The sequence below is a fragment of the Topomyia yanbarensis genome, chromosome 1 (genome assembly GCF_030247195.1).
Source record: "Topomyia yanbarensis strain Yona2022 chromosome 1, ASM3024719v1, whole genome shotgun sequence".
Lineage (NCBI taxonomy): Eukaryota > Metazoa > Arthropoda > Insecta > Diptera > Culicidae > Topomyia > Topomyia yanbarensis.
Window position 1 is genome coordinate 143,878,773 of NC_080670.1, and position 27,006 is coordinate 143,905,778.

General features: G+C 37.0%; 3 protein-coding genes across 3 annotated transcripts in view; all 3 read left to right on the forward strand.

Moving 5' to 3' along the window:
• LOC131676198 (caspase-like) overlaps positions 1–11,614 on the forward strand; it is a 93,151-nt gene extending 81,537 nt beyond the window's left edge. The window contains exon 4 of the mRNA XM_058955327.1: positions 11,595–11,614. Within this exon, the coding sequence (XP_058811310.1) occupies positions 11,595–11,599 (5 nt within the window). The 3' untranslated portion in view covers positions 11,600–11,614. The remainder of the gene's footprint in view (positions 1–11,594) is intronic.
• LOC131676155 (scoloptoxin SSD558) overlaps positions 1–27,006 on the forward strand; it is a 431,501-nt gene that overhangs the window by 46,332 nt on the left and 358,163 nt on the right. The gene's annotated exons all lie outside the window — the stretch shown is intronic.
• The window catches only part of LOC131676213 (allatostatins MIP), an 83,574-nt gene that overhangs the window by 16,279 nt on the left and 40,289 nt on the right, over positions 1–27,006 (forward strand). The gene's annotated exons all lie outside the window — the stretch shown is intronic.

Sequence of the window (27,006 nt, forward strand, 5' to 3'; positions counted from 1 at the left end):
CAATTGGTACTATGGGAAAATATGGAGGAAAAATACATAAAATGCTATAACTTTTGAAGTAGCAATCAGAAAATTACAACTTATACCTCTTTTGAAAGAAAATAATAATATCATTTGAATGGAGATATCTTTGTTTCTAGGAAAATACGGGAAAGTGGGGTACTGGGTCATTTTGGCCCCAAAATCTTCTATTTTTAATGATTTTTCTGCTCCGTGATGCAAATCATGCATATTTTGTAGTTTTTATAATGTGAAAAAATCTCAAAAATCGATCGGAGCCTTTTTGACCTTTGTCCGAATACGAGAAGTTGGGGTTAAATGGCCTTTTGTCATTCATATTAAACTTCATCATATTCTCTTGAACATATCTCTATTATTCTTCACTCAATTTTCATAAACTATACCTTGTTGAAGGTGGAAAATCCTTAGGATTATAATAAAAAAAGATTCGTTACCGGTAAAATTCAGGAACATCAAATTATCTGACATATAGTGTCGATTTCACATTTTTATCATAACATCGCACATATTAACTCCATTCAACAACAAAATTCTTATTTAATTTACTACTTTTACTTTTATGCTTAGGGATCACGTGAGAAAAGTTTCATTCCTAAAAAATAGGGGAAGTTGAGGTATTAGGACAAATAATGAAAAAATGAGCTTTGTAGAGTAAATATCAAAAAGTTTGATGTTTATAAATTTTACCTCTAACGTTTTTATTTTTGTTTCATTCCTCAGAATTTTACACGTTCAACTAGTTACATTTTATGAAAATTGAATGAAGAATAACAGAGATATATGCATGAGAAAATGATAAAATTTAATATGAATGACAAAAGGCCCTATAACCCCAACTTCTCGTATTCGGACTAAGGTCAAAAGAGTTCCGTTCGATTTCTGAGATTTTTTTACATTAGAAAAACTACAAAATATGTATGATTTGTATCACGAAGCAGAAAAATCATTAAAAATAGGGGATTTTGAGACCAAAATGACCCAGTACCCCACTTTCCTGTATTTTCCTAGAAACAAAAATGTCTCAATTCAAATACTAAGATTATTTCCTTTCAAAAGAGGTATAAATTGTAATTTTCTGATTGCTACTTCAAAAGTTATAGCATTTAATGTATTTTTCCTCCATATTTTCCCATAGTACCAATTTCAAAAAATTTCAAGTGAATTGGGCGGGGGTCTAAAATTGTCCAAATGATGTGAAATTTTGCATCTGAGCTTACTTTGACATTTGTCACAATATGAGAGGGGGGCCCTTGGGAATTCATTTTTTTTGCAATGTCCTACTGAACATACTGAACTTGTTAGAATGATATTTAAAAAGTTATATTAATAAATTAGCTTTAAAGAGATCATCTACAAACAACTAGCAATAATGTTGAAGATATTAAAAATAAAGACATTATGTCTTCAGCAAAGTTGTTGGTAAAAGCATACTTTATAACTTTGCCGAAGACATAATTTTAACATTTGCATTTGCAAGAAAGTTGGTAAATATATTTCATTTTTAGGGAGATTAATTATTAAAATAATAACACCATATGAAAGAACTTGTAATGTCTATAAATTCCTCAAAGGAAGTCATTGGACCGCATTCTACGATTTAGGCGTAAGTAATATATTGCACGATTTTGGCAGAAAAAAATCACTGTGCGTTGTTCGCAGAACTAATCTATCAATCAACTACCCGTCCTAGACGAGTTTGTTTTGTGTAAAAAACCCTATTATTTACCAACTTTACGAAAATATTAGGCTTTGAAACCCCTCTTCATGTTCATCAAATATCACTTTCACAATATGACCATGACACACTTTTGCGTTGATATATGAAAGAGATATTCGGTTGATAAAGTGTGAGACAAAATGATATAAAAGCGGAAGCTGATATCGCATTCAAAATATGAAAGCATGAAACCGCACAAACGCTGTGTTTATCGAGCATAGCCACGAGATGACAAATGAACTGGTCGTCGGATGAGAATAGCTCTTGTGTGAGGATGCAGAGAAGTGCAAAATGTGTCAGGACATTTCAACTCTAAAGTAACACGTATTCAGCACGGTTGCGGGTAGAGTACATAGATACTTATATGCAATGCACATGCCAAAACATCACAAACGACCGTCCGAAGTGGGAAATGCCACATGACGTGTATAGATAATTGCAACCATTATCACATACAGAGCGGGCCTTTGCAATCAATGAAGCTAAGAAACAAAAAAACGCTAAACGTGACTCGAAACTGATTGATGGAAATTACCTCTTGTACTTTAAATGTTGATTAGCCGTCATTTATTTGAAGTTATCGAGTAAGAGGAGGTTCACTGTAAGTATATTCTTTCAGAAACACGAAAAAAGAGAATAACAAAGCATCAACATTTGTAGTTTCGTCTGGCGAGAAATTTGTTTAAATGGATAACTTTCTCGATATTGAAGGTATAATGAGAAAATATTTATTTATTGTGCAGCAAAATTACGCTTATGAATTGTTCCTAGAAGTGATTTGGTTAAGAAACCTTATTCTGATGGGCCTATTCAATTAAGTTTAAATTATAATCAAACACATATTAGTTTGATATGTCACACAAGTCGGGATGTTGTATAGATGTAAACAATGCAACCGCACGTTCTCCCCCAACTGTTGATGTGTTTAGCTAGAATGTTGGCATCGGATAAGGAATAAAGTGCAATCTGAACAACTCTTACATGTCTACTACAGCCTAACAACTACCTCTGACATTTATGCTGTCTTGGGTGAGATATAATTGAGAATGCGACGAGATTCCGAAACCGGTGGTTAACCCATTCCCCGCCTGTGATGCTATACGGCATCACCAGATATGACGTGTAAAATTGTAACGTAATAGCTTGCTTGAACATTTTCGAACTGTTGGTTGTATTTAATGAACAATTAAATTGTTTTGTATGTATACAACATCACATTTCGCTCAATTGCCATGTCGAAATAATAAAAATGACGAAGAAAAACCATGCTCTTTTCCATTTGTCTCTCGCGGAACACATTTTACAGACATACATCAAACGATTCAGGATTAGAAAGCAATTGAAAGGGATTTAAATTACAGAGGGTCACAGTGAAAGTCAGTCCAACATAGATAGGAAATCTCATAGGACATGGGATTGACCTGCGATTATGGGTATATATAGGGGACGGTGGGGAATTGTAAACATAGTTATGTTTTCGGGGCCTAACTACCATAAACATTGATCGATTTGCAATATCTGAACTGGTATAGGACTCCTTAATACATCCAAGGGGAGTGGGCGTAGCGTATTGGTAAATCGATTGCCTTGTACGCAGCGCACCTGGGTTCGAGTCCCGACCCCGCACATAGGGTTAGAAATTTTTCCTAAGAGATTTTTCTAACCCGAAGAGGCGAATGACCTTAAGGTTAAAACCTCTATAATTAAAATTAAAAAAAATACATCCACCGGCTGAAGCAATTAAAAAAATCAATATATTGTTTGAGATATGGCAGATTGCGTGAAATGCGTGGAATCAGCATTTTTTAGTTTTGTGCAAGCCCAATACGCCATAAAATGCGCATCCAATGTGTAGTGGTTGGACATAAGCCGGGACATTACACGTATAAAATCCCGACCTACATCCATCCCCCTGAACTAAGGTTTCGTCGATACCTTAGGGACTATCGAATGCAGCTACCTTTCTAGTTCCCCATTGCTCCATGAAGTTTGCAAAATTTCGAGGGTTCTCTGATGAGTAATACTGGAAAATTCGTTGAAGAAAATTGGTCTTTCATAAATGTCACCTTCTAATGCGCCCACCTTTGCTAAGGAGTCGGCCTTTTCATTACCCGGGATAGGGCAATGAGAGGGGACCCTAATAAAGGTAATCTGGTAAGATTTTTCAGATAACTTGCGCAGACACTCCAGTATCTTCCCCAGAAAATACGGGAATTGCTTTTTAGGCTTCACCGTACGAAGAGCCTCGATAGAGCTGAGGCTGTCCGAGATGATGAAGTAGTGATCTGTGGGCAGAGTCTCGATGATGCCATAGGTGTACTGAATAGTATCTAATTCTGCGACGTAAACTGAAGCGAGATCATCGAGATACCGAAGCCAGTGGACCAATTGAGCTTTGATCCGTCAGTGTAAAACATTTTGTCGCAGTCGACTTCTCGGAATTTGTTATAAAATATATTGGGGATCACTTGCGGGCGTATATGATCCGGGATTCCATAAATCACTTGCTTCGTGGACGTGGCGAAGAACACAGTAGAATCAGAAGTATCTATGAAACGGACACGGGTGGACTTATACGAAGAAGGATTGATGCTTTGTGCCACGTAGTCGAAGTACAAGGACATAAATCGGGTTTAAGAATTAAGCTCGACGAGCCTCTCGAAGTTTTCAATCACCAACGGGTTCAATATATCGCATCGGATGAGCAATCGATATGAGAGTTCCCAAAATCGATTTTTAGCGGGAAAATGCAACCCAAGGCAATGCGCAACCAACGATACAGGATTCTCTCCAGTTTGATGAAGTGTATGTTCGCAGCGGAGCGGAAACAGAAACACCCGTACTCCATCACCGACAATATCGTTGTTTGGTATAACCTGTTCAGGTCTCCTGGGCGGGCACCCCACCTTGTTCCAGTTATTGTCCGGAGAAAATTGATCCTTTGTTGACATTTCTGTTTCAGATACCTAATGTGACATCTCCAAGACAAGACCTGATTGATCGTTACACCCATTAGTAGAAGCTGGAGTTGCGCCGACTCACGCTTCCTTGAAAAGACGACCAGCTCAGTTTTCTCCGTGGAGAACTCGATAGCCGGTTGAAGAGCCCAAGTAGACAAATTGTCCAAAGTATCTTGCAATGGTCCTTGCAAATCGGCTGCATTGGACCCTGTAACAAAGACAACGGGGTGTTTGCAAGTTGCCTTAGCGTGCATGAATTGGCAAGACAATCGTCAATGTCATTCACGTACAAATTGTAGAGTAAGGGACTTAGACATGAGCCCTGGTGAAAACCCATGTAGCTAAATCGCGATGTTGTTAAATCGCCATGCGAAATGTGCTTTTCAGACAACAGGTTTAGCAAAAAGTTATTTAAAATTGGTGAAAGACCATGCTGGTGCAGCTTCTCTGACAGAATAATGATAGAAACTGAGTCAAAAGCCCCCTTAATATCTAAGAAGACTGATGCCATCTGCTCTTTGGCATTGGATTTCTGTAGAAAGCAACGCAAGGCAATCGTTCGTCCCTTTGCCTTTGCGGAAGCCAAATTGTGTATCTGACAGTAAGCCATTTGTTTCAACCCAATTGTCGAGGCGAAACAAGATCATTTTCTCGAACAACTTCCTAATACAGGACAGCATTGCAATCGGTTTATACGAGTTGTGGTCGGAGGCTGGTTTTCCTGGTTTTTGGATGGCGACGACACTCACAGTTATGAGGGACAATTTTACCCTCAAGAAACTTGTTAAATAAGTTCAACAAGCGCCTTTTTACAGTGTCAGGCAGATTCTTCAGCAAGTTGAATTTGATTCTGTCTAACCCTGGGGCGTTATTGTTGCATGATAAGAGAGTAAGTGAGAACTCCACCATCGAAAACGGTGTTTCGTTTGCGGTATCGTGAGTAGACGCGGCGCGGTATGTTTTCTGTACCGGGACAGAGTCCGGACAAATCTTTTTGGCGAAAGCTAATATCCAGCGGTTTGAATATTCCACGTTCTCGTCGGTTGCGCATACGTCGAGCCGTAGCCCAAAGAGTGTTCATCGCTGTTTCTCTCGTTAACCTGTTGATGAACCGGCGCCAATAACTACTTTTATTGGCTTTCATTAGACTCTTCATTCGCCTTTCTAACGACGTGTACTGTTGATAGCTAGCGGGTAACCTGTCTTCCCGGAAGGTCTTATATGCGGTGGACTTCTCCGCGTACAGCGCTGAGCACTCTTTATCCCACCACGGGGTGGAAGACCGTCGATGGGTTTTCGCGTTGTCGAGAATCAAGCCAGCCAAAAACCGGTACTCTTTCTTCGAAGGAAGTTTTTGAGCGGATTCGATTTTAACGGATATCGCGGTCGCGTAACTCTTCCAATCAATGTTTCGTGTGAGGTTATTCGAGAGATTGATTGTTTCTGATGGTCTTGAGCCGTTAGTAACTGAAATTACGATAGGCAAACGATCGCTACCGTGGGAATCAGGGACACATGCAATCTAACTGTAGCGATGTCGAGCATAGCGATAAATTCAACGCGCTTGTGCGTGCTGGTGGTGTAGGAATCCGCGTCATTTCTCCCGTGTTTAAAATGGTCATGTTGAAATTTTCGCAAAGATCTTGGATTATTGTTGATCTATCATCATCATGAAGACAGCCCCTTACCGTACCGTGCGAGTTAAAGTCTCCTAGAACTAGCCGCGGTTCTGGTAAGGATTCCGTGATATTACAAAGCGTTCTGTGCCCTACCGAGGCTCTAGGAGGAATGTAGATGGAAGCAATGCAAAGGTCTTTGCCTTTGATTAGAACTTGACAAGCGACAATTTCAATGCCTGGTGTCGAAGGGAGGTTAATTCGGTTGATAGAATAGCACTTTTTAATCCCCAATAGTACTCCTCCGTAAGGGTTTTCTCGATCCAGACGAATTACATTAAAGTCGTGGAAGTTAAGATTTATATCGGAAGTTAACCAAGTTTCACATAATGCGAAAACATCACATTTTAAACTGTTTAGTAAAAATTTAAAGGAATCGATTTTCGGGAGGATACTTCTGCAATTCCACTGTAGGACAGTGATCGAATCAGTGACCTCGTTTGATGACTTAGGAAAAAAACTTATCAGAATGCTTTAAGAGGATCAGTAACATTGAAAGCTGTGAAAATTAGGTCCACTTTGTCAGAAAATTTCATTAGTTCGTTAGTGGACTGAGTGTCTGTTTGAAAAAAGGGACACTTAGGGCTTTTGGTGTCCCTGGAAGTGGTGGATACTCTTTATTAGAATTAAAATTTCCAAGTCCTGGAGCAACTTTCTTCGGCTTCAGAGCAGCACTTCCGTTGGATTTATTAGATGTTGTTGGCGCACTCTCAGAGGAGAACATCTTGGAACACTTACGAGGTAGTCTAGGTGAGGCAAGATTTTTCCTCACCCTGGACTCCCTCGGGTTAACGAGAGATGTTCCCTCTTGAGGATCATCAGATTCCTACTCAACGCTAGCCAAATCAGCAAAGAGATTTTCGGACAGGATAGATGGCGAAGCATTCTTTAGCATTTCTGCATAAGAGCGCCTCAAGCGTTTCTTAAGGGAGTGCTTAATTTTATCCCCGCGATGCTTGTACGCAGGGCAAATAAAATTTTTAGTTTCTTTGTAGCAAGAGTCATCCCAATGCTCTCCCTCGAACTTGCCGCATCATTTTTTTTTATTTCCACAATAGGTGGCTGTTTGTCCCAACTGCTTCCAATTTCTGCAGCTCATGACCCGCGGTACAAATAGACAAACAGGTAGGCGAACTTTGTCAAGGAGGATGTAGTTGGGAAGAGAAGACCCGGCGAATGTCACCCGAAGCGAGCCTGATAGAGAGTAGGTAGTCTTACCTCCCTCGGTGTTTGCGGTATACAATTGTTTGCATTCTAGGATCTTAATCTGTTGAAGTGATTGGTCCTCAAAGCGGCCAACCCCGTGCTCCAACAGTTGGTCGCACTTCAGGCCCGGTCCTGACACTACCCCATCGATTTTTACGGCCACACAAGGCACATAAATGCCCGCGTGAAGCGCTCATAACGAGCAATCTCGTTTGCCTAACCGAGATCATTCACTAAAACTCGCATCTTGTTTGCCCGAACACGTGTGATCTGAGTTACCGCCGGAACCTGAGTAGTCAAGTTCCTAGACAGTTTCAATATATTAACCGGTTTCTCCCCGGTTCGAAATTACACCAGTTATGGACCAGAAGAATCTGGAGGGTACTATTTTTTACGGGGGGCAATTCGCGTGTCAGGGGAATCAGGGATTTCCATGATAACATCGGTCATTTAAGCATGATGGCAGAGCGTTGTATAAGCAGGGATGTGTCTTATTAATTGATTACAAGAGTAAAAGAAGGGAAAAGGAAAAAAAAGCAAAGAGGGGAAAAAAACAAACTAAAGTTATCTGCAGCAACGTCAATTGTTCCGCACCAGCAAAAACAATGTACTGGATTTGCTACCGGAATCAGCAGAACGGCGGCTAAAGAACGAATAAAGCCTGACCGTCACTCACTGAGATTTACACATCAAACACCACTGTGAAGTATAATGATCTGCTCCGTTCAAAGGCTTGGAAACAACTGGAAAGATGAGTTTGAACATGATCGGATTCGCAATGAATAGGTGACAATATGATTCGCCCCAAACCACCTGAATTCGCGGTTGCGGCACATAGCGTTTAAAATTATGGTAGAATCCTGTTTTTCGCATAAAACAGCTTATGAGAAAGTTACGTCATAACCGTAGAAACATTTAACAGTAATTTCCACATTTTTAGCTTAGCGGGTAATTCACAACTCCCCATGGTTCACAGCTCCCCACCGTCCCCTACCTATATATTTTTAAAAGGGTAGCTTTCCCGACCAGGAGAAAATAACTGGCCAATAACCCGAGCATACTATTTTCTGGTATCATACCAAAACCTGGTATTAATTGATTATTAATACCTCATTGAGGTATTAAGCAGGTATTGAGGAAACATTTTTCAATACCTGCTTAATACCTCAATGAGGTGTAATACTTTATTTTAATATTATTAATGTATTCCAGTGATTTTTAAAAATACCAAATCAATACTTTATTAAATACCTCCATAAGTGAATTTTGTTATTGGAAGTTTAAAAAGATTTTGTTATTATTCAGGTATTATAATAATTCGTTTCATTATCAACTAGTTATTCGTAGTACATGTCTCAGTTATTACTTCAGGTATTTTACCTCTTATGCAAGGCTCCTCAATACCTTATTGTGGTATTCAAGTATTGGGTACAGTATACCTGAATTTGGTATTCTCAAGTTATTTTCTTCTGCTCGGGTTGTGTGTTAGCTTGCCATAATGACACCCATAATTGAATATTAATAAAAATGAAAATAAAAGAATATGATGTTAAAATAGATCGAAAGATGGAGTCGGCGTAGCGTATTGGTAAATCAATTGCCTTGTACGCAGCGCACCTGGGTTCGAGTCCCGACCCCGCACATAGGGTTAGAAATTTTTCCTAAGAGATTTTTCTAACCCGAAGAGGCGAATGACCTTAAGGTTAAAACCTCTATAATTGAAATAAAAAAAAAAAAAAAAAAAAAAAAAGATCGAAAGATACCCTCAAAGTGATAGTTGTTACCAGAATTTTATTGTCTACTGATAAAAATTAGTATCTACATTGTGAAAATATGCTATGAATTGGTTTTGTACAAATAACGTTCGCAAAATATAGGGTAAATGATGTTAAGTGGGACTATAGAGAAACTGATCAAGTTTGGGACTATTTAAAAAATATGCGATACGACGTATTAAAATGAAGTAATGCGCCAAAATCGTCATATTCTGCAAAATTTAACATATTTTAATCAATCTGTCATGGTTACATATACCTAGAAATATTTCTAAGACACCAAATTTTCCGAAATAAAATTACTTCTTTTTCTGATACACTAAGTCGCCTTGAGTGAGCTTTGCTGAATAAGCTTGCTTATGATAAAACGCTCGAAAATTGGAGTTTTATATACACTAATGTGAGCAAACACTACTACATTTCAATTTAAATAGATTGAAAATACTACGGAAAATGTCATGAATTAGATTATAAATAAAGTATAATTATACACTAAGAAAAATTATATGGTAACATTTACCATATGAGGAGGTTAATTCGACTTTTCGAGTATAGTGCTTTTTAACCGACGATATAACAATCAGCATAGTCATCCTGAGCAGGGCCTGCTTGCAATAACTAAAACCTCGAGGTTTTGACATTTTTCCTCTAGTTATTTTAAAAAGGGAAATGACGAGGGTGGATAAAAGAAAGTTTGAGCCAATCTTGGTTTTTGAAAGCATCCCTTAATTTATTGATGATACACATTTTTTATAAAAATATGAATCGTCTCAGCATCCACATTTCAGCCTCCTTTTCTGCCTTTACGCTTAACTGAAAAATCGAAAATTTTATGATTTTAAAACATCGTTATTGAATTAAATTGTAGTATGTACTCACATAGCGCAATAAAGCAAAGCAAATACTTAGTAATACAGTCCCTTGCGAAAGATGACCGTCTGTTTCGTAAGACTTCAGACCTGAATACCTTTCCTTACTGGAAATCACAACGGCTTATGATGCTATCGCCTTACCGTAATATCACAGAGACAATATTATTCCAATAGCTAAAAAATTAAAATTTTAAAAAAATATGCGCCGAAAAGCACGCATGTATGTTATGTATACATTTTTACTGCAATGGCCGCATCCTGCAGTAATACTTAATGGGAACGCAAACATTGACAAGTTTTATGGTTGTTAGTAATACAAAGCATTGTCAGCTGAAAATCACTATACGCAGAAGCTGCTTTCGACAAGGGTAAAGTTCACATAAGCGGTGTATATAGTTATTTCAACCTTTACATTCTTATAACAACTATACATTTAGTGTTCACGACTTATTAATATATTGTGCAGAGGACAATCAAACGAAAAGTAGTTATAACAATGGCACTAGTTACATTCAAGATGTTTACCATGTTCATATTTTTATTTTTACTTTAATTTTAATAGTGATTCACACTATTCCATTGTCAGTTTTTATATGATAAATATTGTTGGAGTGAGCATGTTCAAATTGTCGTAAATAACAACAGCATAGTTGAGCGGTAATCGATTTTTGTAGTATTTTTTGCCATACAGATGTTTAGTATTACCGATCTCATGGTCATTACTGCTATTTCGGCAAATAGTTAAAACAACTACGAAAGTCTGGTCACAGATACCACAGGTTTTTTCTCAGTGTAGTATTTTATATTAAATCGCACTACAAATAATCGTGATTGAGATCACCAGGAGGAGCATTTTTGGTAGCATTTTGTTATGAAGAAAATATAAATTCGGGCGTTATAGATGCATACATACTAATTTGCTTTTGGCATGTTTTGCTAGCATATACTCTCGATTTATTTCATAGAAATCTAAGCATTTAAACCTATTAAATCATTTCTAAATATATTTTTCATCCTTTTGGTATACAAGTAATTCATTTGAAACATATTACAACTTTTAAAGGGGGCAAAAAAAATATAGTCCTAATCAAAATTATTTTTAATTTCATTCAAGATGAACACATTCCCACTTATGATCAATATTCTTTAGTCACTAAAACTGTTATTCTGGTTCCAATCACAGATTAATTTAAATTTCAATCCACAAATTGCCAAAATTATTAGTTTTACCTGTCATCTAATACATTTTTGCTAATATATTTTCCTACTTTTATGCCGAAATCGTGATATGTGTCGACGATACTGCAGAAAAAACAACAAATTGTCCCACTCAAGATCATTTACCCTACACATTTTTTCATTTACAGGTTGACATCCATTCTTAAACACAAGCTGAGAAAGAATTGAATAAAATGATTCGTTTGGTTGAATTTTTGGTACATTACGTGGATCATCCTCTTTTGGAACAAATTCTTTATTGCGGGAGTTAAATTAAGCAATGGTGTTTTTAAATAAAGGCCTGAAAACAACTTCGCCATTTTGGTGATATTTTATGTTTGTAAAATCATTTTTGGAAGACATATCTTGGTATATACTTCTGAAGAAACGACAGAACCCTTGATTGTTTCTATATAGATTTGAGGCCCAGCTACCCTAATAGAAGCAGCGTCAGTAGAGTACCATACGTGCTGTAAAAGAGAGCGTTAGGAGATAGCATACCTTTTTTCGAGAAAATTTGAGGAAAATTTGAATTTATTTAATGGCATAATTATTTATTTATTTTATAAATCTATTACAGCAGTTTTATTATTTTGATAGTGCATTTATCAGTGAAAAAACTAGCGTTAGATTATAAAAAAATATATTGATAACTGACAAAGTTGGAGCTTTTTGCTATTTTTGGAAAAGCGACATTTCGAGATAATTGGATTTAAAATTTTATATTACCACTGCTCTTGGTAGACCAGACGCTCTTCGAAGCGTTGTAACTTAGATCTATTGCTAGGATCTCTCAAATAAAGTAAGAAAAACATCGATTTCCTGAAAAGCTCTAAGTTCAAAAAAGTCATTCAATTTTGTTGTAAAGTGACACTAGTTACACTGAGAGAATATATTCGTGAATGTGCTGCCAATAGGTCTCGTACAGACAACTTACGTAAAATATACGAATTTTTCGCGCATATGTTGAATAATTCATAGTTCTGTGAAAACGTTTTTATTTCTATTACGAATTTTTCATATGAGTTTCGAGGGTTTAATACGAATCGAATCCATTAATCAAACGAATTATTTGATGAAATATTCGAGAATCTTTCTAATATTTACGAACTTCCTCCGATTTTCTCCAAGCAATTCCCAAAATATTTAAGTAAAATTTCGTATCACCGAACGAATTTATTCATAAATCTGCTACAAATAGATTTCGCTGAATCAAGTTTCATAAAATATACAAATTTTTGGTATATAATCATATGAAATTTATATTTATATTAGTTTCTCGTGAATTCAACGCACGCAAATTATCAACAAAATACCATGCATCTCCTTTGAAAACCATTCTTGATCTTAATTTCTAAATCAATTGGGAAGTGAATAAATAGAATAAGGAAATCAAAACGCTGCACTTGAGTTGTACTGCCAAGGATCTTTTTTGTTATCATTTGACAGAACAATGTCAACATAGGAGCATTTATATAGATTTATCTGCATTATGCAGATTTTAAGCACAGATGCAGATGTGATACAGAGCTGATTTATTAACGATTTCCATAACTAAACACAGTTTTATAAAAAAGCAGCCTTCTTTTCTGACAGCAGCGGAAATTTTTTCAACATATTATTGTCAAACAAATCAGAACATTTGTTGCTTGTTAATTACTCAGCCTTCAATCAATGGAATGCTGCGTTTCTCAAAATCATTTTGGAAAATGGTCCGGAAATGGTGAAATTCAGATGCCCAATAAAGTATGATGTGATAGGAATATAAGCGGTATATGGCATTGGGTGTAACTATTATTTCAACTAGAAAACCTGTTTTAATCCAGCTAGCGGTGCAATTGTGCCTTTCTCATTTGTCCAGACTACGATTCCATGTCTGGTTAAGTTCAATATAACGGTGGAAATGTATATTACATATTCAGTACGATTTGCACATACATACAATGGACCGACAGCCATGATCTTGAGATGCTATGTGTCGACACTGAATCATCGCTTAAAATCAGCGGCTGATCAAGGAAGAGGATCCGTGGGGTCCGCACCCTTCCGAAAAGTTTCAACTTGTTAAGCAATTTTAAACTAGTTTCAATTTTAAAGTAGCAACCCCTCACTGGATACTCCTACCTACGCCTAAAAAAGTAAAAAAAATCGCGGTCGGGATTAGGTTGACGATTTTTAGAGTGATTGCATAACCTTTCTATATAAGAAAGGTAAAAAAGGTGCCAAAGTCCAAAAAAGTCTATTTCAGCCAATTTTTTTTTTGAGCTTACATCAAATCTCGACGTTTCATGCATTTTAAAGACATTTGGCATCAAAAATACAAATTCGATTTTGAATTTTTCACCTACTTTCCCCTTTGAGAATTTTTCATTTTAGTTTATATGGGAATTAGCTGTGTGGTCGCACTCTTCAAGCCGTAATTCCGGAACCAGAAGTCCAATCAACAAAAAAATCAATAGCAGCCGATAGGAAGGTTGTACCTTTCATTTGAGACCAAATGAAAGGTACAACCTGCAAATCGGTCCAGCCATCTCTGAGAAACAGAGGTGGCATTTTTTTCCACATACACACATACGCACACACACATACATACACACACAGACATTTTTCGATATCGACGAGCTGAGTCGAATGGTATATTGGGCTGGCGATTTTTAGAGTGATTGCATAACCTTTCTATATGAGAAAGGCAAAAATGGCTGGTATGACGCGAAATCACACAAACAAAATATGTGCATAATTGAAGTACAGTTTACATTTATGATTTTTTTTATTAGAAGACCTAGAGAAGAGAAGAATTTTTACGCATAAATAAAATAGAGACAATTAATAAAAGATTTAACGGAAAAGTCGCCTCAAATTATCAATATCCCCTCTCTTCATCAGGGATCATTATTTAAAAGTTTGGTTTCTTCTGTAAACATATTATGGCACATTCTAGCGTACTCCTCCTCCTTCATATGTAACTATTTATTAATCCCCTTCCCCACCCCAGATATTCAGCAATTCATGACGACTGCACCTTAACAACCCATGAATTGGCTAGGTCATTAACGAACGTATGTCGCTTCGATAACCAAAACTTACTCACATGGTTATTAACCCCTGGAAGCACAAAATACTTCCAATCGAAATAGAAAAGTCATAATGACGTGAAATTCGAGTAAAAAGCAACTCCTTGTCAATATGATGGGAATGCGTTGTGCCCGGTGTAAAACAGTGGGTGACCAATGGGATACTATTTCGTAGTGTGACGAACAAGAGGTAAGTGCAACAGGGAAAGTAAAAGCATTATCGCATTCATCACGACAAAAGTGGTAGACCGAGACCTGATCTGCAGATGTTAACCTGTGGTAATGACAATAAAAGCCGGTAGGAATGGTAAATCGAACAATGCTCTTTCGCTTGTGGCATTTTCTGTTGATATCTATCAAAACCAAGAATTCATTTTTGGATTGTATTAATTGGTGTGAATAAATTCACAAATTCCCTAACATTTATTTATGGTTTGGTAGTTCCGTGATTAATGTCGCATATGTATAAACTCTATAACGGAAGGAAAATGACTTTTTAATAAGAGTAATATTTAAAAAATGTCCCGCATCCGATCGGTTCTAAATAACGTGTTTTGTGGATGGTCTATAATATAAATTCACTCTCTAACGAAATTCTTTTTGATCCTAAAGAATAGAATCGAAATTGTCAGAAACGACGCAAAATACGCCAAACCTTGTATTCTTTAGTATTTCGGTTGCATTTTGTTCAGGGTTGTTAATACGATACATTTTTCACGATAATTTATCGGCGTTACTCGTTAACGATAATGTATCGTCATCGGAAACTCCGTTAACGATAATGTATCGTCGCCTTCATCGTCATCGTCGATAATTGTATCGTCGTTTTCAACGTCATCGTCGGTTCATCGGTTATCGCGATACATTTTGCGTTACTTTCCCATTTATTGGAGTTGAAGTTGATCCGGTTAATTTTCAATTGTTTAGAAATAAATACCTATTGAAGGACATGTTGTTGGCAGTTGAAAATCAATAGTTTTGGACATTTTCTATGCACAGGGGGATCCAACGATGCGTCAAAATGAAATAATTTAAACTTTTCGGGAAAGTGTATTATATTGAAGGGAAAGTTGTTGGCAATTGGAAATCAATAATTTTGGACATTTCAATACGCAGAAGGGTCCGACGATGTGTCAAAATTGAATTTTTCAACTTTTCGAGTAAGTTTGTGCACAGAAGAGTCCCAGGTGCACAGTGTTTCCAAGCGGCAAAAAGGTGATCAAAATTGTTTTGACCATGAAGAAAACAAATTTTGAGCTATTGTGTAATTAGTAATTTATAGCACGCAAAATTGTAGTGTATTGAAAAAAACTTCTAAACCACTATTATTAGGCCATTTACAAATTACACTACACATTTTAGTGGTGTGGTGATTAACAGATTTTATTATAATTTTAATTTAAACTAGAAGATTCCGGATTTAAAAAAAGAGAATATACATACACATTTCCAATGTTTGATTACATTTTCTAGTTAGGAAGCTTTTAGCCCCCTCCTCCGTTTCTTCTCTACACTATGTAACAAGATGCTTCATTGTTCCTTCTTTTACCCTTAAATATGTAGTGTAATTTATGAACGGCCTCATAATAGAGTTTTAGTCGGTTTTTTGAATACAGTGAAGACCCGTTTTTATCAGCCCCTTGGCGAATTTTAGGCTGATAAAACGATGACATTGGCAAAATCGGCACATATTTTTTCTGGTTCTGAAGAGACGAAGTCGAAACGCAAACACCTGGACTAACATATTTTTTCTTTCTTTTTAATAAATCGGAGCGGTTAAAATATTCTTTTTTAGTCCCTCGACAAAGCCTCATAACCCGTTCTGATCATTTAGTAAAAATTTCCCTTAAGGAGGTCTTACAGTACAGTATTATTATTTTTGTATATTTTGCATCTCTAAGGTAAGAAAAATATGCTAAAGAAGGAATTTACTCGAATTTGACTCGAACGTAGGTTGGAGCCCACCAAACGATTTTGATAGTGTTTGTTTTGCTTTTTGGACACAACATTCGATAACTTCTACGTTGTAAGATATACAAATAAACTTAGATTATTACAATTCTGTATTTTCTTATGCTGAACAAAATCTTGGAACATTTTGAAATTCTACAAAATTACCAGGAAAAGTATTTTTAAAAAAGCAATTTCCAGGGGTATATAAAAGAAATCTCCACAAATGTAATTTAAAATCGACAGATAGACACATAGTCTCTTCAGCGAAGTTAATAATTAAGATATTCTCAACAACTTTGCCAAAGAAAGTTTTTTTTTATTTTCATAAATGACCAAACAAAAACTTGCTGCTCAGCTTTAGAGGGATTAATCACCCAACTAATACTTTTTAAATGAAAAAAAATATAAATAAACTTTGCTGAATACACTATAGCTAAAAAATGTTTTTCGTGGTTCAAAGAATTTATTTCACCTTTTTGCCACTTTGGAAACACAGTGCACTGGTGGATCCTCCTGTGAATTGAAAATGTCCAAAACTATCGATTTTCAACTGCCAGCAACCTGCCATTCAATATAAAAAGTTCGCGAAAAGTTGAAAAAATTTGTATTTTGATGGTACATTGAAAATGCCTAAAACTATTGATTTTCACTTCTTCAATATAATAAACTTTCCCTAAAAGTTGAAAAAATCCATTTTGACACATCGTCGAACCCCCTGTGCATTGAAAATGTCCAAAACTATTGATTTTCAACTGCCAACAACATGTCTTCCAATAGTTATTTATTTCAAAACAATTGAAAGTTGACCGCATCAACTTCAACTCTAATAAACGGGAAAGTAACGCAAAATGTATCGCGATAACCACCGATGAATTATCGACGATGACGATGAATCCGACGATAAATTATCGTTAACGGAGTTTCCGATGACGTTGACGGGTGGTTAACGTTATCGACGATGACGATTAATTATCGATTAACAACCCTGATTTTGTTGTCTATACGTAAAAACGTAACATGACCAGTTTAGGTATTTTTTATTGCGTTGCGTTGTGGCGGTGATTTTGACGGATTGCACACTAATATGTTCACATCATGTTTCACTGCTGTTTACCTAATAAGTGTTGCTTAGGAAATGATAAGTAAAAATTCTTACAATTCCGTCTCATATTAAAATCTCAACAGCATTATAGACGCCATTGCCGGTCGCCCATATCTCTATCTATTTACGAATAATACATTTATTTTTATATGAAAGTTACAACACACTTTAAAGTGGAATGCATTTTATGAACAACTTCTTTACAGGTATATTTTTCATCAAATTCTGATTAAAACAGGAAGAAAATAAAAGAATATATACGTCGTAGTAATTTGCGACTTTTTAGAAAACTTGCACAATAGATCCTCCTATAGTTATATTCAAGAAAATGTTACGCTAAATAACAAACTGGTTATTTTACGATAACAGCTTTTAGAAATCTCCAATGCAGTAATGTTTCGATTATATCACGCTTATATATCCATATATGTATGCGTGTATCTGTGTATATACATATGTATGTGGATGTATCTATGTATGCATATATAAATCAGTGTCTATATATTTAAATGAATATATATTCATGTGCTTATATATTGTTTTATACATATATACATCCATCCTTATATATAACTAGGCGTATTATATCACGAAACATTACTGTAATAACACCAAAAAAATCTGACTTTTATCGTTGACGTAATTCCAAACATGCCGCAATCTAACAAACCGTAATAGGGATCTTTAGGGGTGTGCGGGTTAAGGCATATTCTGATGCAGATTAGTACCGTGAGTTAATATCTCAGTCCTTTTTCAATTTTAGGCCCGAAACTATTGAAAAAACATTTTTTAGTTTGTTGCCTTTTAGGACATAGGTAACCTTATCAGATCTACCATAGTTTGCAGATGAAACTTGGGATGGCAGGCTGCTAGCGGATTGACAAAATACCAGATCATGCTGCGCGGGGTGCTGTCCCGGTTATCAATGAGGCGAACGAGATATTTGCTGATACGTCATTTAGTGGGACAACTGTCAGTTTGTTGGTTGAATTTAATTTGGTTTTTTAATTTAAAAATCAGAAAAGATTAATTAAGGTTTAAGAATGATATGAGTGCACTCGTAAGGACACCCGCTATCAATACATATGAAAAACTGGCACAATTTTTCCAAATTTAAGATCGCTATTGACGAAATTTAACCGTGTTCTGTTTGAATTTACATGAAAGGTGTACTTTCCAAGATCAGTGCCATAAAATTACACCCTTCAACATTTTAAACAAACGCCACATGTGAAGTAAAATTATGTGACTCGCCAAATTCAACGACATATAAAATTAAAATCATACGTAAAACTATGTCATTTTTGATGTTCGTATATGTCATGGTCAGGAGACGTAAATTTACACGATTTTTTTCTAGGTGTGTATGTTATAAAATTTGATAACTGAATTCATTTAGTGTAACGTTGTTTGTACAAGTATTCTTTTGATTCAGCTTGATGCGTCAGTCGTCATGAATAATGTCGCTAAGATGAAGCATCTACTGCTGATCAATTGAGGCTGTAATGAAGTGCATTTTATTCAAACTCATGCACAGTGTCGATAGCATTGCAACACGACGGCTGTAATGGTGCGAACTGAATGAAGTACAACACAAATTGCCGTGGAATCATAGCTCGAATTGGTTCGTTTAGTTCTCATTATTAATAAGCACGATGTTTTGGTAGACCTATTTTGCTACTTTGCAGTGAACCAAAATCTTTCAGTGCAGCAGAGCAGGCTTCGGTGCAAAGTTCAACGTAAGGTATCATTTAATTCGGATTATTACTGAATTTGAAATGATACGAAGTGAATCGCTGAAAAAGAAGCTGGGCACATCAATCACGTTAATATGAATAATATCCAGGTACATGCTTCACAATGCATATCTGGTTATGATTAACTTAGACGCAATTTATTATTCGCAATAAGGGGGCGGTAAAAATGTTCCACCTTGTTCACCGGCGACTGACGTTGATATCGTTCGTTTTGGGGACGGTTCTTTCTTATGCGCCTAAACTGGGAGATATATTAGGATACAGGTGATTGGAATACAGTTTAGCCTCGGGAGGTGACTTTTCCCCCAGTGCTTGAGACGAGAATGGTATTCACTTAAGGGTATCGACTCATTTCTGCAAATAGAATTCCAGGCCTTTTTATACATTTTATGACAATAAGGTTAATTCGGTAAAAAAGATACATTTTAATTGAAATTATTAGAAATTCTTTAGCAGTAGGGTTGTGGTACCGGTAATACCGGTACCGAAAATCCCGGGAATACCGACCCATTTTTGGTACAGTAACACCGGTACTGAACAAAAACCAGTACCGGTATTTTTGGTACCATGCAATTTTTTATGAAAAATATGTGGACTCTATAGGGGGACCTGTCTCAAAATATCGGTCTGCAAGATGACTTTTAATTGTATTAATTACTTTCTCTAAATTAAACATTACTAGCTCGCGTTGTACTGAACGGTATGTTTAAATTCCAGCTTTATTTTGTCGAAATTAAATTTTAACGATCTTGTACTAAATTTCAAAATATTCACATCTAGCGTAAGATACGTAAAAAATTGCTATGATTTTTTTTATTAGCGACAATCTGATTGGATTCCATTATTCACTGGGTGGCGTGAAATAAAACTATGGTCTAACTCATGTCTTTGATTTGCTCTTAAACCTTTATTTATAGAAGAACGGACAGCGATTTAGTAGTTAACAATTTTAGACTTGGTGAACTACTCCAAATGGGGCGATTTGTAATTATTGGTGATCGGAAAATTCAGCAAAACTCCATAGTTTACAGGAAAGCAAGGAGCCTTGGTATGTAGGTCGAAACCAATTTACAGAAAATCAAGAGAGGAAATGCGAGCAACCTACCATTCTCGCTTTGATTTACTGTTGTTAATAGTGTTTCTTACATTTACCATCTGTTGAAGTCGACCAAAGTCGCACTGCTTAGCAGTTATTGATTTCAAATTGGCCTAGATTTCGAAATAAAAGAAGGTGCCACATACGAAAAATATTTTCTGCTGAAATGAGTCGTGCCATTCCGAATCAATTGAAAACAATAAACATGTTTTTTGATCAGCACAAATCAATCATCGGAGAATGAGCTTTCAAGCTTTTTTCGAATTTAAAAAAAAATCCAGTACCGGTACTTTACCGGTACTACCGGTACTGAGGGCTTCAGTACCGTAGTACCGGTTCTCGCCAAAAAGGGTCGGTACTGCGAACCCTATTTAGCAGTGTTCTAAAAAAATAGTAAAATATAAAACTGTACACAATTGGAGTTGTCAATCAAGAATTGTATGATCCTCAAATGAGATTACGAATAAATCGCACCACATTAATGTATGTTGTCCCTTTATGGACAGCTAGGGCCGTTGGCTAATGAGTTACATGTGTTCTCAACCTGAAGAAACGGAGAACTAATGCATAAAGGAAATATATCCTGAAGACAAATGCTCTTTTACCCGATTATAGTAGGTATTGATAAATGCGCACGGTATGCTGATTCAAGTACACCCAAGTGAAGAATTGCACTGATTCAGTATAACTATTGATTCCATACAGTGGCATCGCTTCGCTCAAACGCGAGTATTTTACTTTTTCCAAGTCAGATTTTTTATTGATCTGCTTCTTGGAAACGAAGCAACCATGTTGATACCTATTTAAGCGTAATCCAATCACTGTAAGCCGAGTTATCAGCGAAATAGTGTGACATCGTGCTAATGAGATGAATAAGGCCTCGTCTGCCCTATTTATGTTGCGATTTATGAATATTTCGTAGCACTTTAAAGCAAAAAGGCGGATTTTCACTAAAAATCGGTTAACATAATAATAAAATGTTGAATACTGGGCAAGTATGTGAAAAATAACTGTGCAAAATATAGGAACGATTGGTTCAGTACATTTTAGCTGTGATGTTCACTGCAGACGGTTTTTTCCGGAGATTTTCTGTCGTTCAATTTTCAATGGTTTCCAATGGAAACTTGGGAAGATGTTGCTGAAATATAACATTACTGCATGAAAATTGACTGAAGTATCGAAAAAAAAAAAATAAAAACAGATTATTGATCAGCGAAAGTTTCGAAGTTAATCCGTAATTAGATTTTGTACATACGGTCGCATAAAGCATTCATGTCTTCAGCAAACTTGTTTCTAATACAATTCTCAACAGCTTTAATGAAGACATCAAATCTCTAAATAATGTTTTTGAAAAGTTGATTCTCGAGTATTACTGCTAGGAGCATTAATTTGTTTTAAAGATGCGCTGCATTATATTCAGCTATAGAAGCGTATAGCTGTGTTCCGATTCCGAACGCAACATGTTGCTTCTTTGTTTTTCTAATCTCTTTAGTTCTCACAAGTCTCCAATCTCATGCCTCCACGTGAGTCTAAGTTTATTGATGACATTTGGTTCTTAAACCGGCGACGATTGGGTGCTATCAGCCTTCTGCCGATAGTAGCAGAATGAGAGGGTGCGAACAGATCAAGAAAACACTACCGTAAAAACGAATAGTTGATCGGAAATCAGCCGTAACAAGACTTCAATCTGACTAGTAGCGATACGTACTGAAAATTCGCCGCGTCTGTTTTTATGAATTTAATTTCAAGTTCCGTTATTGCGAACCAGCCCGTGTATCATGTTAATAATCCTTTGTATTTCTCTTCAATGGTCATTATTACGTGTATACGTGTGTATTACAAATCATCCGATACGTTAAATAGGAATGACTTTTCTTGATTTATTACATCTCGCGCTATCATAACTCTTTGTCTGTATAACGTGTTATCACTCGGTAGTTTTCAACCTATTAAATATATCGTATATAAGGAATAGCAAATTCTGTCTGAATACTGTTGCAATAAATAGTGATCCCATTAAGCAGCCCTCTCCTAGGCTGACGGGTTTGACGGTATTGAAAACATCTTCAAGCATATTTGAGCAGACACATGCTTTAAGATGGTTATTGCATTACGCCTCGATGGTGGTGCATCATCGAGGAGACCGAGAGGGCTTATGGGCCTTTTTTATGTTTTGTGTTTTTTCATACTCTGCACCAGCCCAAACTAACAGTCAACTAAGAGCCTGTGCACACTGGCGTGGCCGATTGGCGGGTCGCCGTGGATTGACTTTTTCTGTGGGCTGTGTTTGCAGACATTGTTCAACAGCTTAACGGCAGTCTTTTTGAGCACGGCTCGCAGTGGGAGTCATTGTGTGTCGATTTATCGGTCGATCTCGTCAACGTGCACATGCCATTAAAAATTTACAGTTGAACCCTATTAGTTGTGTTGTGTTGTAATAATTGTAGTTTTTAGTACTAGTGTAAATTGTTATGTGCTAGTCGTATGTCTATCTGTGTATGTGTTCGTCTGAGTATTTGTGACATATGGGTCAGGGAATGGATGCAGAACTGGCTTATATGATAGAATAGTGGGTAATCCTTCTTTGGATCACTTTTTATCGGTGTTAGATTCGTGCATTCGATTCGACTCATTCGGATTGGATAAATGAAGGTACGATTAATTTACCGACGCACATCAATCATCCATTCCCCGTCAGCATAGCATGAGAAACTTTTAACGGAATGCAATTGTCGTTAATAGTACATATATATCATTTTCTGGCATTTAGACGATTCCAAGTAGTTTTATTGCATGTTACATGTGTGTTGTTCAAATAATACTCAATAATAATACAAACTCTTCTCTTTATTTAATTTTGTTTTATTTATTTTCGGTCTCATGCGTCACATTCCTATGATGACCTCTCCGAGTTCATTCATCAAAAAAGGGTAACATTGCTGCCAACAATGACTATTCGCTACCATCAGACGTCGCCAGGTTTTGAGATGTACTCTCATACTCAATTGAATCAGATAAGTAGGAACGACCAAAAACTGCAAGTAGCATATTACACATGTCTTTTTTAACACATTAAATATTATTTGTATTAACTTATTATTTACAGGTAACACACATATCTCAACATACAACACTTCCCATACACACGTAAACATTCAAACTCGCAAATATACAAATGCTCGACAGGTGACTGGGCCAAGTGCATTCACTCGTAGGATCTATCATTTCGATGATCGCCTCGATTCTACGAAGCCAGTGCACAATTAAGCTGACATAAGCTAGTCGCGTCTGGTGAATGCATGTAACGAGACGGACAGATGACGGACTGGACTCGACGGGGCCTAGTTTAGAGTTTTAGGCATTCTTCAATGCACGGCTAGCGACATAAAAAAAGAAAGGATGTGCTATGTGTGGTGGTTGGCTATTCGAGTATTGGTAGAGTTTGAAGTACTAATGTATGTCTTTCATGTGATGATCATAAATTCAGCTGTATCTTGTACCTATCTAATCTATTACGTCTCTCATATATTGTCCTTTATTTCTTCTTTTCGAGTCCTATACTGCCATTCTACACCCGCCTTCTGCTGGGTCAGCAAAGATGGTGATAGTGAACGTCTTAACACTCACACATTCTCAAACGCGGTATCAAGCGGGAACCTACAAAAATGCCCTCGCGCACGCGATTGCGAATCAATCACGTCCGGAAGTCTATTCTTGATCCTAGAAGCCTAGGTCCATGCCTTCAGCTGGACCAATTAAGAAAATACGCCCATACCTATTAGACAACACGTCTCATGGCGACATGACCGGGAACCCTATCGATATAAACGATCCCACTCTCTGCCAGAATTCTAACCGCGCACCGAAAATTTAATATCAGACTCACGGTTCGCGCGACCATTCAAGAACACACGTTACAAAATCACGTCAGTGCACAAACGTTAGAGCCCCTCGCGATTTTCCAAGCAACCTACGCCCACGAACTCGCAAACATGATTACACCCCGGTGATAAGGTGAAAATCTCAGCACTCATAAACTTAGCAACACGATCTCAAGCGTCAACCTACAAACTCCTTCGCTCGCGCCATCATGAATCGGGATCGTCCGGAAGTCTCTATCCTCGGTACCAACAATCTAGGTCCTTGTTAATTAATATAAAAAAATAATAAAATTGAAAAATAACTCCCATATCCACTAGACAAAACGTTCCATGGCGACATGACCGGAAACTCTAGTGATATGGAGTAACTCTCTCCGTCAGAATGTGATCCGTACACCGAAAGCTAAAGATCAGAATGACGGTTCGCGAATATATGAATGGCCGCAGGGTTTCAAAATCGAATTTATACACGCGAATTCACATACGCGCGAGCACACGCGACAAACACGTCAACATACGAACGCTTAAGCTCTTCGCGATCATCTACGCACACCTATGCCCGAGATCGCGTAAACTTGATAACACTCCGGCAATTGTGTGAACGTTTTAGTACTTACGACGTTACAAACGCGGTCTCAAACACGAACCCGCAAACGCGCGCGTTCATGAATCGGTCACGTCCGGAAATCTTTAGCCTTCATTCTAGCAATTTAGGTCCATACATTCAGTTGGACCAATAAAAAAAAAATAAAGCTCATATCCACTAGACCACGCGTTCTACGGCGACTTGAATGGGAATTCTAATGATATGTAAGAACCCACTTTCTTCTGGAATCTGAACCGTACACAAAAAATTAAGTATCAGATTCACGGTCCGCGCGCGATCATTCTAGAACACACGCGAATATGCGAAAAGCACACGGTTATGAAATAGAATTTATACACGCGAAGTTCATACACGTTAGCACACGCGACATACAAACGCACACCGTACAATGAATATCACATTCAGAATCACGGCCCGCTACAATTGGCCTAATGCAGTGTTTTATTGGGCGACATTGCCTGTCTCGTCTGTAAATTGTAGTATGTGATTCTGACGGGGAGCCCTTCCGAGAACCTAGCTCTACAGCTCCAGTAGGACAACTCTCGAAAAAAATAGTGATCCCATTACGCAGATAAGATTAGCTTTTCTAGGCAATACTCCCACGGTCGGCTGTGTGGAGTTAAAATTGCTTTTGATTAGAAAACATAGGACACTCTCGGCAGCCGGCTACCCAGAGTTTTAAAAGAACCAATAACTAAACAAGATATTTTCTTTTTCGAGTGATCATGTACTCGAAGACATGCCTTACAGGTCGCATCGCTTGCGTGAAGCGAATCCTAGACCTTATACGCTTCCAAACTACCAACTCCGCGACATCTATGGAAGAGTCTGATGAACCGTTAAGTAGGTGGAGCATCAACACTTCCCGTCTACCTTATTCTTTATCCTTCCCCGTGAACGATGGATATTGGGGCGGCCGGAAATGATGGCTATCATGCTGTTGAGGTTTTAATATGGATCGTATTGGTATGAATTCCTGCTTACCACTTCCTAAGTAACTCTTATTAGATAATCAGCAGTCAGACATGATGAAATCAGTGTGCAATCCGCCAAAATCGTCGTCACAATTCAACGCAAAGCGCAACGCAAGATGCGCTGCATTACAATATGAATGTTCTCAGATGATATTAAACCTCCAACGTAGACGGTTTAGAAATTTATGTGATTTTGACCGCAAAAAACAGTTTTTAAGAATTAATTCTAGTATCCTTGGCTTTAAAAGTCTGCTTCACTTAACTTGAGAACGCGACCTCGTATACACAATCTAATTACGCCAATCATAAGCTGATTACTGAAATGTGTAACAAAATGGATACCAAAAATAATCACTTGTTCTTTCATTTTGTTTTGCTTAATTTTCAATCCCACTGAGTGTCCATTTTTATGATACATAAAATTTCGAAATGCTCCTAAAAACAATTCCTGATGTACTAGAGACAAATGGATCACGCCATTTTACGTCATTTTCTATCTGCATTCCTATAAACAATGTGCAGTCACAGCACACTAGAGTTAGGTTTTTGTCAGTAAAAATTTTATACTCCACTATTTGGGGCTAGGCCTCATTCTAAAATCAATATCTCCTATGTAACAAAACATGTGAAGATTACATGCGTTTATTTGCGCTATTACTTGATGGATTTTAATCATTTATATACCAGCCGATTCAGAAAGCCTAACTTAAATATTGGTAATAAAGTAAAGTACTTTTATTGTACAGAACAATAAAAGTACTTTATTGACAATTGGTGAAATTGAAAAGTTCACGATAAAGGGAAAATCCCCTTTCATGGATCAGCTTTTTCAGGCAGAGCAGTTATTATTAGAGCACTCTAGTTAGAGTGTGGCCAAGAGGCCATGATAATTTAATTTTATGTTTATGTACCCAAACGAACATGAAATTTGACGTATACACAATAGAAATACGTCAGATTTCTGCTCGTTTGGATACGTCAAACGTGTCTTGGGCGCACTCTAACTAGAGTGCTCTAGTTATTATGCTTTCTCATAAAGAGCTTAAATTGAGGTGCCACATGTCCGTTTGAATCGGGTGTACCCCATTAGGCATAAATACGTTAGGCATAAGGACGT